This window comes from Eubalaena glacialis, chromosome 2 (assembly GCF_028564815.1).
Source record: "Eubalaena glacialis isolate mEubGla1 chromosome 2, mEubGla1.1.hap2.+ XY, whole genome shotgun sequence".
NCBI classification, from domain to species: Eukaryota; Metazoa; Chordata; class Mammalia; order Artiodactyla; family Balaenidae; genus Eubalaena; species Eubalaena glacialis.
Window position 1 is genome coordinate 162,391,194 of NC_083717.1, and position 15,100 is coordinate 162,406,293.

At 53.5% G+C, this 15,100-nt stretch overlaps 1 protein-coding gene across 3 annotated transcripts in view; it reads right to left on the minus strand.

Annotated features, from left to right (window-relative positions):
* Positions 1-2,213: 2,213 nt before the first annotated feature.
* ACTN1 (actinin alpha 1) overlaps positions 2,214-15,100 on the minus strand; it is a 95,538-nt gene continuing 82,651 nt past the window's right edge. The window contains exons 12-22 of one of the 3 annotated variants that reach the window (XM_061180957.1): positions 12,514-12,664; positions 11,960-12,068; positions 11,309-11,449; positions 10,285-10,467; positions 9,863-9,997; positions 8,606-8,785; positions 7,724-7,870; positions 6,683-6,763; positions 6,145-6,210; positions 4,765-4,923; positions 2,214-2,932 (exon numbers count right to left, since the gene is read on the minus strand). In XM_061180957.1, the coding sequence (XP_061036940.1) occupies positions 2,774-2,932; positions 4,765-4,923; positions 6,145-6,210; positions 6,683-6,763; positions 7,724-7,870; positions 8,606-8,785; positions 9,863-9,997; positions 10,285-10,467; positions 11,309-11,449; positions 11,960-12,068; positions 12,514-12,664 (1,511 nt within the window). In that variant the 3' untranslated portion in view covers positions 2,214-2,773. The remainder of the gene's footprint in view (positions 2,933-4,764; positions 4,924-6,144; positions 6,211-6,682; positions 6,764-7,723; positions 7,871-8,605; positions 8,786-9,862; positions 9,998-10,284; positions 10,468-11,308; positions 11,450-11,959; positions 12,069-12,513; positions 12,665-15,100) is intronic. The other 2 variants (XM_061180956.1, XM_061180955.1) reach the window with 2 other exon arrangements.

A 15,100-nucleotide genomic window follows, 5' to 3' on the forward strand; every position in this document is an offset into this window, starting at 1 on the left:
ATTTAATTATAGTCATTTGCACACATACAAGCACCCCTGAACACTGAGAAACGCAAACTCTTGAAGGCTGTGGAATAACTCTGTAAACACACTTTGTTCAAATGACTCACACATTCTTTTAAAAATTGATCATATCTCTGGAAATTGAGGCTTTTTTTAAAAAAAATATTTTGGCCACGCCGCACGGCATGTGGGATTGAACCCACATCCCCTGCAGTGGGAGCATGGAGTCTTAACCACTGGACCACCAGGAAGTCCCTGGAAATTGAAGCTTATTAAAGCACTTATATCCTGAGTTTAGGAAACTTTCTGGTTGGAACAGTTTCCCTCTCCTCAACTCCTGTACCACCATGCCCTTGGGTAGACTTGCATGTAAATAGCTAAAACAATGTATCTTGCTTATCAGCCTCTCTCAAAAGACTTTGAGGGCAGGCTCTGGCCTTTTTCCCCAGTTTTCCCCACAGAGCTGCAGTCAGAGCAGACCCACCTTGCGCATTTACTGGCTTTTTACCAGCCAGTGGTAAAACCTATAGGAATGTTTCCCAAAGCAAAAGCCAACCTCTCTCCCCATGTCTTTTCTCCTGAGCAGCCTTGCCTCTTTCCCAGGGCAGGGGTGTTCCAGAAACTCATAGAACTAATTCCTAAACAAGAGGGCCTCACACTGAAGAACTTGTTATCTTTGGCCCCAGTTCAATAAGTTCTGATTTAGGCTTAGTCCTCTTTTATGAGGGGACGCATCATGTTGAGGGTTCTCTTTTTAAGAGATCCTTCAAGTGAATCCCTTGAAACTTAAAATAAGATTGACCACAGCTAACATTTATATGCACTAATATTTTAGGAGCTCTGTGTATTATAGCATCAACTTTCCAACAGCACTATTACTCCCTGTTAACAGATAAGGGAACTGTAGTGCGCAGTTAACCATTTTGTAAATGGCAGTCATGAATTTGCACACTGGCAGTCAGACTCCACAGACCCAACTCCCTGTAACCACTACACCAAACTGTTTTACTCCTAGACACAGCCAGAACTGGAACACAGACCTTTAGCTTCCGTTGCTAAGTTACATTTCTGTAAATCACTGCGCTGTTACTATTACTGATATCATCACTGGCAGTCTTCATTGCCTGATAACCTCGAGGAGGAAACACACGTAAAGGGAAAAAACAGGAGAAGCTAGAGCAGTGCACACAGATGTCCCGGGGACCTTGTTATAAGGCAGATTCTGATTCAGGAAGGTCTGGGGTGGGGCCTGAGAGCCTGCATTTCCAACAAGCTCCAGGTGATGCTGGACAGCGGCCATCTGCGGGACAGTGTGAATAGCAAGGGATGAGATGCCTCTGAGAATGTGTCCCCTGTCGCAAAAATAAAAGGAATGGGGGCATGTAGATGTCACAGAGCTGTTTGATGCTGTAGGAAACAAACGAAGGTGGAGTTTACTTTCAACTCAGAGGAGCCTCGTGAGGAAACTACCTTCTCCTTTTAAAAACGAAACTGAAGTGTAAGAAGATGGAACGCGCCAAGGTCAAGAGCATATTAGGGGTGGTCCAGGTGCCCCCACACCATTGACCCCACACACACTTCTGGAAAACAGTAAGCAAGGAGCAAGCAAAGAGCTGACATGGAGTGTTGTTGCTTTAATATGGTGTGTGCCAAGCTGTATCAAAGTGGTCCACACTTGCCAATTTTCTCCTGACCATTTTTTTTTTAAGTGTTGCTTTTTGTAAAAAAGTAATTAATTAATTAATTTTATTTTTGGCCGCGAGGGTCTAGGGTCTTCGTTGCTGTGCGCGGGCTTTCTCTAGTTGCGGCGAGTGGGGGCTACTTTCGCTGCGGTGCACAGGCTTCTCATTGCAGTGGCTTCTCTTGTTGCAGAGCACGGGCTCTAGGCGCGCGGGCTTCAGTAGTTGTGGCACGTGGGCTCAGTAGTTGTGGCTCACGGGCTCTAGAGCGCAGGCTCAGTAGTTGTGGCGCACGGGCTTAGTTGCTCCGCGGCCTGTGGGATCTTGCCCGACCAGGGATCGAACCGTGTCCCCTGCATTGGCAGGTGGATTCTTAACCACTGCCCCATCAGGGAAGCCCCTGTCCCGACCATTTTTAGCGAGCAATATTTTTTTTAAAAAAGTGTGTGCTGATAAATAGGCTAATTACACCTCTGGACTTAAAAATGAGAAGACAAGCCACATAAATTCTCTTCCTTAAAAAAACAGCCATTTCAAAAGATTTTCTTTAATATCATAAAATAATTTCATGGACAGGTGAGCTAGCAAACACACATGCACCAATGTGCCTTTGACAAGATTATCCCCTACCCTCACCCCCCCCCCCCACTCCACATCAAGGTGGACATGAGATTGGAGAAATGAATACAGCAGATGGTACAGATAGAAAAAAAAAATCGATAAAAAGGATGGATATAATATTGTGCTTGGTTATTTTCCTATGTCACAACAAAACAAAACATTTCGGTGCAAATAGTTAATTCTTCCTCTTTTCCATTTAAGTCTGGTGGAGAAAAAAATACTTTTTCTATAATAAAATATGTGGTTTTTTTGGTTTTTTACTTTTTCTAACGTAACTTTTTTTTTTTTGCAGAAAATAATTTTGTAAACCGTCACTTCGCGGGCTGGGAGGCTCGATGCCACTTGGGTCCAGCTTGCCCCTTTGGAGGCAGAGCGTGAACCAAACCCGGGCGGGAGAGGGGGGACAGCTGAGGTGCAGGGCTGGGCGCGCACGGCGGACGGGGGTGAGGGCGTGGACCGGGGGGAGCGGGCTAGAGGTCACTCTCGCCGTACAGCGCCGTGGAGAAGGACATGTAGTCCAGAGCACCGGGCACGGCGTCGGGGCCGGTGTAGGGGGCCATTCGCGCGATGCAGTACTCGGCCTGGTCAGGCGGCAGCTCACGGCGCAGCTCGTCCACAGTGATGTAGTTCTGCGGAGAGAGCGCGGTCAGGACGGCGGGTCAGGGCGGCCGTAAAGCAAAGCGGCCGCAAAGGCCGGAGGCCGTAAACCTCACTCGTGACATTAGGTACCCTGTTCCGTCCCCGTTCTGGCCCTGTCCTCATACTTCTGGATATAGAAATACGTTTGTGTGTGTTGTGTACATACACACACGCACATGTATATTACACATATATATGTACGTATATATGTATGTGTATGTATATAAATATATACGATATATATACATATACACATATATAACCATATACATATGTGTATACATAAATATGTACTATATACATATACACATATATAACCATATACGTGTATATAAATACATATGCTATATATACACATACACATATATAACCGTATACATGTGTAAATATATGATATATATACACATGCACATGTATATTGCACATACATATGTACGTATATATGTATGTGTATGTATATAAATATATACAATATATATACATATACACATATATAACCATATACATGTGTGTGTGTGTGTGTATATTTAAATCCCCTTACAAGTTTTCCACTTCTATAACTACTTGAGGCGGTTTCCAAGCTAACTGGAAGTGCTACCTGCACCTGTAATCTTTCCACGTATTGCTCTAGCCCGCCCCGACCTCAGGCTGGAGCAGGAACAGCAACACCATATCTGGTGGGACAGAGTAGGGCCCCTCACACCCACTCAGCTGGGCTCCGAGGACATCACCCAATTCCTGCAACTTACATGAGCATCAAGTTTTGGGCATCATCGCCACAGACAGCTATCTGAACCGTGTTTGCAAACTTGGGACCTGACCCCACCTGGCCTGGTTCCCAGTCTGGGCCTCTGCTTTCTCCCCGCCTTGGGCTTGCCCATGAAAGTCTACTTGGAAGCTACTTCTTTTGGGAGCTTGAGGCTCCACAGGAGCTCAGGGGCTCTGACCCACAAGGCGGGCCCCCGTCCTATGCCCTACTTCTGCCAGAGTCCCCCAGGAGCCAGTCTGAAGGAGGGAGGGGCTGGCCCTCAGGTCACTTCAAAAGTCAGAAGACCAGGTCCCTTTCTGGGCCCCGGAGACCTCCTCTACAAAATGAGTCACTTCAAGGAGGTGGTTTCTCAGGGTCCTTCCAGCTCCAAAGTGCTATGACTCTAACACGCTGCCCTCGAACTTAAATCAGACCTTTAGGAACCACTTTGTGGGTTTAGTCTTTATTTCCACATAGATTGAGACATTGCAGAAACTATACTCCCTATTGGCTAAGGAAGGATGGTATAAGGATTATCCTGTGAATTTTTCAGAAAGGGAATCTGGCCTGTAGATGCCTCTGCCTCCAAATTCCTCTGGATGCTCCCATGTTTCCACTGTCAGGCAGGGCACTGCAGGGAACTTGGGAGATTTGGAAAATTGAAGCTGACTGCTGCTCAGGGTAGAAAAATGAGACACACGCTTCCTTCCTGCTCCCCACCTATATGTCATACCTTGTGCCCAGAATGATATAGGGGCGAAGTCCAAGCTCTCAGATGGACCTTCCATCACCCACTCACACACTCCACCTGACTGGACTGCCCTCCACCATCCATCATTTCATCACCAGTATCTCATCACAAGTATGACATGCAGTGTCCCTGGCAGGGGACCCCCTTAAGCTAACGCTGTGTCCTAATGCCTTAGCTGATCCCAGGACATTACAGAAATGGGTAGAGGTGACAGCAAGGAGGCCCAGGGCGGGGGGTTGGGGGGGAGGAGCAGTGGAGGTGCTCACGACCACCCCTCCAGATCAGTCCGCCCCAGCATGGTGCCCACACCACAGCAGACCCACCTTATCCCCGGCCAGGATCTTGAAGGAAGCCATGACTTGGTCTGCTGTATCTGTGTCAGCCGTCTCACGGGACATAAAGTCGATGAAGGCCTGGAACGTCACTACCCCTAGGCGGTTGGGGTCCACAATGCTCATGATGCGGGCAAATTCTGCCTCTCCCTGGAGGGAAGAGCCAATCCCAGGCCTGTCATCCTCTCAGCCACGATCTCCTCTCTCTATGGACCTGAAGCCCCTGCGGGCTCGGAGTAGCCTGAGGCTATTAGAGAGGACAAAGCAGACCCCTGACCTAACCTGGGTTGTCTTGAGGGCATGATAGGAACATAATACCCAATAGTGAAGACCCAGTTCACGCTTCCCAACCTCTATGGATGCCTTGATTCCTCTTGGAGCAAAAATGATAATGCTGATAATAATTAACGACAGCAATGGCTAACACTCACATAGCATATACTATATACCAGGCACTATTCTAAGTGCTGTGTATAATTCATTTAACCCTCCTCACAACCATATGAGGTAGGTATTTATTTTATTATTTCCATCAGGTTTCAGATGAGAAACCTAAGGCCCAGACAGGCTTAGTGACTTGCCCAAGGTCACACAGCCAGTAGGTAGAAGAGCTGAGACTTGAACTTGGGTGGTCTGCCTCCACCACACTGTACTTTCTATGTGTCAGACATGGGCACAGCACTCACGTGAGTTCCTTCATTTAACCATTACAACAGTAGGGCAGGGTTCCCCTCACCTTATCCAGGCCCCCAAGCTGGTGATGGCAGAGCTGGGATTTATTCCCGGGTTCCCTGTTTCTAAAGCCCGTGCCCCTGCCCCTCTGCTGGGCAGCCCATGGGCTCTGCACTCTGCACCACAGCCCAGGCGTCGCCGGGCTGCCTGGCTGAGGCCCCTGTCCTGCTCAGAAGGCTGGCACGAGGGCTGGCAGCTGAGAAGGTTGGGGAGGGGCTTGAGGAAACGGCAAAGGGGCAGCAGGCCTGGCTGGAGCCATCACACGGGCAGAGGTGGAAATCTCCACGCCTCATGCAAGATGAAGCAGGACCAAGCCCCACCCAGAGTGCCCACCGCCAGTCCTTCCTGGCAGCCCTGGGGTCAGCCCCACCATCCACAGTGGGAGAGAAAAGGCCCAGCTCCACTGTAAATATCAAAAGATAAACCAGCAGAGAGAGGCGAAAAGGCCAGGTCTCTGGGACACAAACAGGCCCTGCGGCTGGGCTCAGCCTTCAGGGCGCCATCTTCCCCATGGACCAGAATCTTGAGGCCCCTCTGGGGAGGGCACCCTGAGCCCGAGGGCCTCCAGCCCGCCACGGCCAGGACTCGGCCTCTCGAGTCAGCTGGCTGCCCCTGGCCAGAGAGCGGGGTTTACATTACCATGTTGTAACCCATGGAGATAAGGCAGGCGCGGAAATCATCCGTGTCCATCATGCCTGTCTTCTTCTGTGGGGCCAGTGGCACCGAGACACAAGGAGGAAGGGCCGGCCGAGGGCCAGGAAGACATGGCCCAGGTGGCCAGAGGGGAGGTAGAGGTGTACGGTTTGGGGGTCAGGAAGGGGAGAGGAAGGTAGGAGGAGCAGATGCAAATACACATCCGGGGAAAAAGTCCACAGGAAGGAGGAAGACAGAGCAGGGAGATGCAAAAATCCGTCCACAGGATGGAGAGCGGCGAGGAGAGAGGAAGGTGGGCACCGAGCAGGTTCCCACGAAAGACAACCGAGGGCAGAGGTCGGAGTAGTGGGAGGAGGAGCCCGACACGGGCCGGGGTGGGGACAGCAGGAGAAGACGAGCCCCGCGGCCCACAGGAAAGGGGAGACAGCGAGATCCAGACAGAGAGAGAAAAGAAAAAGGAGAAACGCGTTATTTCTCGCCCCGGACGCCACCCCTGAGCGTGCTCCATGCAGGAGGCGAGTACCTGGGGGTCGTTGCCAATATCATAACCCAAGCTGATGAGGCAGGCTTTGAACTCCTCGGGACCCAGCGTGCCGGAGTGATCCTGGGGCCGCCGTGCGCCAGCCAGCGAGCCATGCGGTGCCAGGGAGGTGGAGGCCGTGAGGGGAGGGGTGGGCCATGCCCCGGTGGAGGGTAGCGAGTGTGGGGAGACACAGGGACAAAGGCATGCGGAAGGGGAGGGCGGAGGGTGGAGGGTCGGGGGAGGAGGGGAAATAAAAGTGCACACGGTTAGACACACAGACGAGGCCCAGGGGCCCTCTCCCTGGCACACTCAGCCCTGCTCCGGAAGGCAGGCCACAGGGGAGCACGGTGAGCCACAGGGGTAAGCAGCTGCCTCACAAGTGCCCAGCCCACCTCCGGCCCTGCTGCCCAGACCGGGGTTTCCAGGAGGGTTCCACCCACCCAGGTGCCTGGAGGGCAGTGAAGCAGGCAGGGGGGGTGGGCAGCACCTAAGCCCATGCTCCCACCCCCTGTGGCCACCGCAAAGCCCCAGGGCACTGGGAGGGGCAGCCCACGCAGAACTGTCCTGTCCCAGAGCTAGGAGGAGAACCCAGGACTGACAACTCTGACACCCCCGCAGAGTGTCCCAAAGGCTACACTGGGGGGGGAGGGAAGGAGGGAGCCCCTGCTCTGTCCTGAGGCAGAGGCAAGGGATGGTCCCCACAGCCAGGGGACAGCAGACTTTCCCTTGAGGCTATGGCAGCCTGGCTCCCAGGGGTTGACTCCTGGTCGCAGGAGACCAAGGGTCAGGGGTCAAAGGCCCTCTCCTTAACTCACAATGCGAGCACTCTCTCCAGGAAAGCGGGGAAGCTCATGGGACACCAGGACAGCTTCTAAGGCTGGCTCAGTGCGGTGCAGAGCCAGGGCAGGCTGACAGCAGTTCCTCCCGGCCACCACCCCCTTCACTTGCCCAGGAAGCGGGCCCACGTGCTGGGCAGTGCCCTCCAGGGCCCTGGGGCAGGGGCTGGGGCTGCCCTAAGCGAGTGCAGGGGGCGGGGCTCACCCGGTCAAAGTGGTTGAAGGAAGCCCGGAACTCATTCATCTGCTCCTGGCTGATGCCCTTGGCATCCCTGGTCAGGATCTGGTTCTCCACCTCGTTGATGGTCCTGGCGATGGTGGTGAGGAGTTGCTCCCAGCCCACGCGGATGTGCTGGGGGTGGGCAGGGCCTGTCAGCAAAGGGGTCCCAGGCCTGGGCCACCCCTGCTATTCCTTCCCCTGACCATCAAAATGGCCAAAGCAATCGAACCAGGCCTTCTGTCCAGATTTACAGTGTCTCCAGAGGCAGGGGGACCAGGACAAGGACAACCCACCAGGACAGAGGACCCTGATGATGAAGGGGGAAGCACAGGAGGGTGGTGGCCTCTGCCTGGGATGGCAGAGACCAGAATGACCAGTGTGGTCAGGTCAGGAAGGAGGGCAAAGTTGGCAGCAGGAACAACTAAAGGACAAAAAAGTGGGTAATTCCCTGAATATCCAACTCCATAACCTCACACACATGCCTTCACGGTCAAAACAAGTAGGTCATTTAGAAAGCAGATGCCAAGCCAGTGTTTGGAGACCACCAGCCTCAGAATCACCAGGCTGCTTGTTAAAAATTTAAATTCCTGAGCCCCATCCCAGACCTAGTGAATCAAATTCTGGAGATGGGGCCTGGAAATCTCAACAAGCTCCTCAGGAAATTCAGAAGGCACTGAGGACTGAAGACCCAGAGCTCCAGGAGTGAGGAGAAGCGAGTATCCCCTCACTTAAAAGCCAGAGTTTATCCTACTATGACCAGTTTTCTTGGATGATGGGTAACCCCCCACCACTACCCCAGCCCAGGATGGTGAAGCAGAAGGGGATCTGGGGCTCCCTCTCTGGAGAAGCAAGGCTGGTGCCACCCACCTCCATGGTGTAGTTGGTGTGCTTGTTGTCGAAGATGAGTGCCTCCTGGATGAGCTGGTGGTCGCCCTCCAGCTGGTCGATCTTGGGCTTGTAGTTGACGATGCTCTTCTCGTATTGCCGCAGGTGGCAGAGCTGGTCCTCCAGGGTCCCGTGCATCTCAATGGAGATCCTCCCAATCTCCTGCTCACCCGGGAAGGAGGCCCTTGTCAGACCACCCCACTCTGGGCCCCTGGGGTGGAGATTGGGGCCCCCAGGTCACTGACCAACCCCTCAGATGATTCTTGGCATGGAAACAGCATCATAAAGGAGTATGACCAGCATTGTTATCACCGGCTGAATACCTCCCGTCTCTTGGGCACCTCTCAGCCTCAGGAAGGGGATGCAAGGTCAGTTGCTAACCTAAATGTTCACTCCTCTGCTCAAACTCCCTTCCCAAGCCTATTCCCGGCTACCATCCATCTCAGGCACTCTCCCACTGAGCTGGGTTCCTCACAGGCTCAGCGCACCTCACCTGCCTTCTCAATGGCCATGCTCCTGCTCTTCTGTTCCTAGGATGCCTGCCTTGCCCACCTCAATCCCACCTGTCTCCGTGGTCCAGGACTAATCCCCGTTTCTGTCAGTCTTTCATCCATGTAAACACACCTTGCTTGTAAAAGCACCTTCTGTGCACTCAGTCCAACTCAGCAAATATATCCCGAGCACCTACTATGCACTATGTGCTAAGCAGGTGGGGGTGGGATGCAGGGAAGACACAAACATGAACTCGACGTGGTCTCCGCCCTCAAGGAGCTCAGAGGGACACCATGCTCTAACCCACACAGCGTCCCTTCCTTATCTACATCACCCCCATACCTGGCCCAACAATTCAGCAAAAAATTCCACGCTTGCCCAAAGCTCGGTTCTCTCTCTGGGGAGATCACCCTGTCTGACCAAGCTCACGACTCAGGAGGAAGGGAGACCTGGTCAGCCACATAAGCCAAAGGGCAAGCCGAGTCAGTCACCTAGGCACTGCTCCTTCTGGGGGACCTTCTCATGTGACTCTTTAGTGGTGTCCCTGCGTGGGTCTTTGCTCTCAAACCAGACACCAGAATCACCTCACAGGCCTTCCCCGCATAGACTCCGCCCCTACCCACAGGGCAGACCAGACTCCACAGTCCCCGCAGGTCCCGTCCCAGAGGAGACAGGGCAAGCCTGACGGGCTGGGATGGTGCTGGGAAGGGTGGAAACCCTCTCCCTGCTTCCCACGATGGGACCCACCTCCATCTTGGTCTGGATCCAGGGCCCGATGACGTTGGCCTGGGCCGCAAACTGCTTGCGTAGCCTCTCGTTGTGCTGCTGGCGGGCGTGCTCCTCCGTCAGGGCCTGGTCCCTCCGAGGCACCAGCTGCCATACCTGAGGCAGGAACAACCATGGGACATTGGGATGGGCCAGCCATCTGCCCCCATTTCGGCAGAGGAAATGGAAGAGCCGTGAAGGGAAGGGGCCAGTCAGTAATAGAGTGAACACATTGACCTGTTCTAGAAATTCAGCCATTCATTTGCTTGACAGATAATGAGTACTTACTATGTGACAATGAAATCAATGAAAAGTCAGTGAAAATCAACAAAACACACAAAAATCCCCACCCCTCTGAAACTTACAGTGGCTCCGCCAACGCCCCACCCAGCCCTTGGACTCACATGGTCCCATTTGCCGTTGATCTCCTGAGGCGTGATGGTTGTGTAGGGGTTGGTGCCCGCCATGTTGACGTGGTAGGTCTGGACAATCTTGGACACCTCATTGTGGATGCCTAGGATGGCCAGGCGCTCCTTGTCAGCATCGGGGAGGGTGGCCTTGAACTGCTCATGGGCTGTGGTCAGTCCCTGGACATAGACGGGCATGCAGGAGAAGCCCAGTGACTGGGAGGGAAGTCCCTCCCAGTCACTGGTGCCTCCCGTGGGCAAGAGGAGCCAAGGGAGACCTGCAGGCCCCAGGGTAGAGGTGGGTGGAGGGGCCACTGGAGGCCGGCCCCACACCAGCTGGGAGGCCCAGAGGTTATCAACCCAGGGCTCTCGCGGCTGAGAACCAGGATGGCCGGGCTGGCCACGGGAAGGTGCCGACAGCTTCACGCTCAGGACTGGTGAAGTCAGCAGCAACCCCCCGGGGGGTGCTCACCACCCCACAGTCAGGTCGGGGACAAGGGGTGCTCCAGGTCCGCTCCTCAGGTGACCTCCCCCAACACACGTTCCTCAGCACTTTGCAAAACCTTTTTCATCTGACACTCTGCAGCTGAACAAAAGAACAGCTTATTGCTATGAAATGGGCTCCTAGATAATTGTTAGGTTAAAAATATAAGGCTCGGGATACAGTTTATAATGAACTTTTTGCATAAAAAAGGGGTGTGGAGAAGAACATGTTAACAAATAAATGTGCTTGCCTACGCAGAGACCATGTGGTCATATTGCTCACCTCTGGGGAGGGGCACTCGGAGCTGGGGGACAAGGAAGGGAACTCATTGCTTAGCCTTTTTAGCTTTTAGATTTTATACCATGTGCGTATATTACTGAGTCAAAATAATTAAAATGCAAAGCTTTCAAATCTATAACATCCTGGGGATGCTACCCTCAGTCCTCTCCTTACAGGGGCAATCCTGCAGGACTGTGGGCCGCGGGCAGCTGGGGAGCCGGCCTCCGGGGGCAAGGGGTGGGGGAGGCGGCAGCACACCTGGATCTCCTCGATAGTGTGCACGATGAAGGTGTCCTGCAGGTCCTCCATGGCCCCCTCCATCCAGTTGTTGAAGGGTGCGGCCCGCTTGGCATATTCCAAGTACAGCTGGTCAATGGTCTCCAGCAGTTTCTCTGTCCGCTGGGAGTGCCAATGGCATGGGGGTGGGGAGGTGTTTAGCAAAGTCATGTCCAGAATCACCGCGTCCCCCCACCCCTATTCCCAACAGCCTTCGAGATCCTCCCGGCCAGCCCAAAGGGGTTCAGGTCTGGAAGCACAAGACTAACTCAGACAGAAAGAACAGGCTCTCTCTGAGGTGCTGGTTCTTAATATGGGGCGTATGGACCACCCCCCAACTGAGTCACCCAGCCTGGCCCCCAGAGAGTATGGTTTGGAGAACAAGAAAGTTCTCAAACAGCTGGGGTGGGGCTGAGTACACTAAACCGGGAGGATGGGATATGATTAGGACATCTTCATCAGGGCAAAGGCCAAGTCCAGGGTCAGTGTGAGCCTTCCATAGGCAGGCCAGGCCTGGGGAAGGCCCGGGGAACCCAGTGGAGCCTCTTAGCCCAAAGCAAAGAGAGTCACGAAGCTGGAAGGAGCACACAGAGTTGCTGAAGGCAGGCCTCCATCTCCCTCGGGGGCCCTCACCTCCAGAGCTTCCCTCCGCTTCTGGGTTAGGGCCCCCAGATTGTCCCACTGGTCACAGATCTTTTGGCACCGGGCGTTGACACTGGGTGAGTCGTAATAGTCCAGCTCACTGGGAGGGAGGAGACAGGAAGAGTCAGATGACCCAGGTGACTTCCATGGCCTGCTCTCCTCTCCCTGGGGCTGGGGCGAAGACCTTCCAGGACTCCCCTCCCACTCTCAACTCCTCGGCTTTCAGGAGACCGCTGGCAGGAGACCAGCGAAGGCCAGTTCTCCTCTGCAAGGGCCCCCACCCCAACCCTGCCTGTAGGCCATGCCAGTCTTGACCCCAATGCCCAATGACAGGAAGCCACTAAGACCAGCCGAGAGCTCAGAGCCAAGACTTGGTCATCCTCTGGTCCCACACCAGTTACAGGTTAGGACCGAAGGCCTGGGACAGAACGATCACAGGCTATTCCCCACCTGGGGGGAACGTCCTTAGCCTTCCATACTGATGACTTTTCAGGCCACACTCCCACCTCCCACAGCACCCCCCGCGCCCGCTGGGCCGGGCCTACTTGAGCTCCTGCGCAATGGCGGCGATCTGCTCCACGCGGTCCTGGTGGGCGGCCAGGTCGCTCTCGAAGGCCTCGTGCTTCTTGAGCAGGGCCTTGATCTCTGAGAGGGTGGCCGTCTCGTAATCCTTCTGTCGCAGCATGGCCTCTTTGCCTGGGGTCAGAGACAGGGCACAAGGCTGGGCGGGAGCCGGGAGGCCCCACCTTCTTGACCCCAACTACCCACCCCTCACGGCCCGGGAGCTCCACTTCTGGTACATCCCGAGGAGACGTGCCCTATACGATGATCAATTATCTGCAGTTCGAGAAAGCAGATGTGCAACCGGAACACCCATCCATGATGGGGCAGGGGCGGGAAAGTCACTACTTTCCACGGAGCATGTCAGGGTCATTGGGCGTGGTGATGTACAAAGGCTATGCCGGACTAGGAGGGGAAGTTAGGGCATAACATGAACTTTATAAACAGCAGGAAACAATGATCTATGCCTGTGGCATAACCAGGGAAAAACAAGCCAAGTCCCTCGGGGATACCCCATCTTTAGAGTTTCTCCAGTTATAGTTGTTGGTCCCCAGCAGCCCGGCAGGGACCCCTCCCCTCAATTACACTCTGTGTGGGTAGCATGTCCAGTGCACTCTGCACATAAGCCATCAGTGGCCAGAATCTTCTCCAATCATCAGGTGCACAGCCCTCCCTTTTTAGGGGCAAGGCAGACTTGGATTTCTTGGATTTTAGTTTCCCAGGAGGAAAAGGGGATGAGAAATGACCTCCCAGACTGTTGTTAGACGATGGTTATCAGCTGCCCTGGGAAGCAGCTGCTGCAGGACAGGGGCTGACCTGGCCTTGCGTTGCCTGCACTCCCACCTCCTGTGTTTGCACCCATCAGGGATGCTCAGCCCCTCTCAGTAAATGAAGGCTGGGCTGTAAGGTGACGGCTTCTTTCCTTCTCTCTACTCTTTTTTCTTTGTCAGAATAATAATATGACAAGTTTAGGGAAAAAATATCACAGATGAGCCTACTTATCTACTCCTTTTCAGTCTTGCCTTATATGGATGTTGTGTTAAAACCATCGGGTGTATATAAATAATGTTTCCTGCTTTTAAAATACTCAGCAGCACATCATCAGTTTCTACTCTGGCTCCAGCGGCTTTTACATGAGCCACTCTGATGGCTGCATGACATTCTGTTGCATGGCTGAAACGTCACTGGCGTAACCACTCATTGCCCTACCATGGGGCGTTCAGGCCCCTCAGCTTGCACTATTGTAGATGGTCTCATCGCAAACATCCCAGACACGTGACTTCAGCCATGCTTAGGGTTAATTTTTTAGACAGTCTCAAGAAATGGAATTCCCGGGTAAGCGGGCAATAACACTGTCAAGCGTGAGTACGTGTAGCCAGACTGCTGTGCCCAGCAGCTGTGCCAGCATCTACTACAGGCATGCCAGCACCTCTCATGCCCTTGCTGGTGGCTGGCAAGCTGGCGGGGCCAATCCTTGCTCTGTACCTTTTGGCAATCTGTTCCTTGGCTCCGGAGAGGACACGATAGAAGCATGTGGGTGAATAGGTGCAATTTCCACCATCCCCCTTCTACTCCGCACAACCACGCTTGGATAAATAGCTCCGTACATGCGCAGTGGAACCTCATATCACTGTATACAAAGCTCAGCAAACCCCCTCTGCTGAGTCAAGCACACTCCTATCCCCCACCAAGCCGCGCTACCCCCAAGTGGCCGTCCCTACTCATCTCCAGCCTAATGTCTGAGGATCACAACAGAGCTGAGTGGGAGTGTCTTAGGGCACTGAGCTCCACTGGCCAGTTGGTCTGCCCCAGGGGCTCCAGCTGAAAAGGCTGCATGGCCCTAGGAGATCGGCAGCATGGCCCCCCTCTCCAGCCCCAACCCAGGTTCTGAGGAAAAGACCATTCCAGGTATGATCTTCTCTCTTTGGAGTTAACCTTAGCTGCCAACAAGCAGACACCAGACATGGTCCCAAGAACCTCCAGGTCAGAGTGATGGAGACACACAGGTGCTAAGGCCAGGGCTCCAGGTTACTACAATGGGAGGCCAGAAACAGGAAAAGGGCAGGCATTGGAGGGAAGATATCAAGGGCTACCATTTACTGAGTGTGTTACATGTGCCAGGCACCCAACTAAGCATAAAATGCACTTATGATATGTAAGCATATAACAACCCCATGAGGAGGTATGCTGAGTTGAATAGTGTCCCCCCAAAACTCATGTGCAACCCAGAACCTCAGAATCTGACCTTATTTGGAAATAGGGTCTTTGCAGATGTAATTAGTTAAGATGAGGTCATACTGGATTAGGGTGGGCCCTAAATCCAATGACTGGTGTCTTTAGTAGAAAACTGAGAGGCAGACTGAGTCACAGAGACCCAGAGAGAAGCAGCCACGCGATGATGGAGGCAGAGATTGGAGTGATGCTGCTACAAGCCAAGGAACACCAAGGACTGCCAGCAACCACCAGACGTGGGGAAGAAGCATCAGACAACCTCCCCCTCAGAGCCTCCAGAAGGAGCCAACCCTGACGACAATTCGCTTTAGGACTTCTAGTCTCCTGAACTGTGAGAGA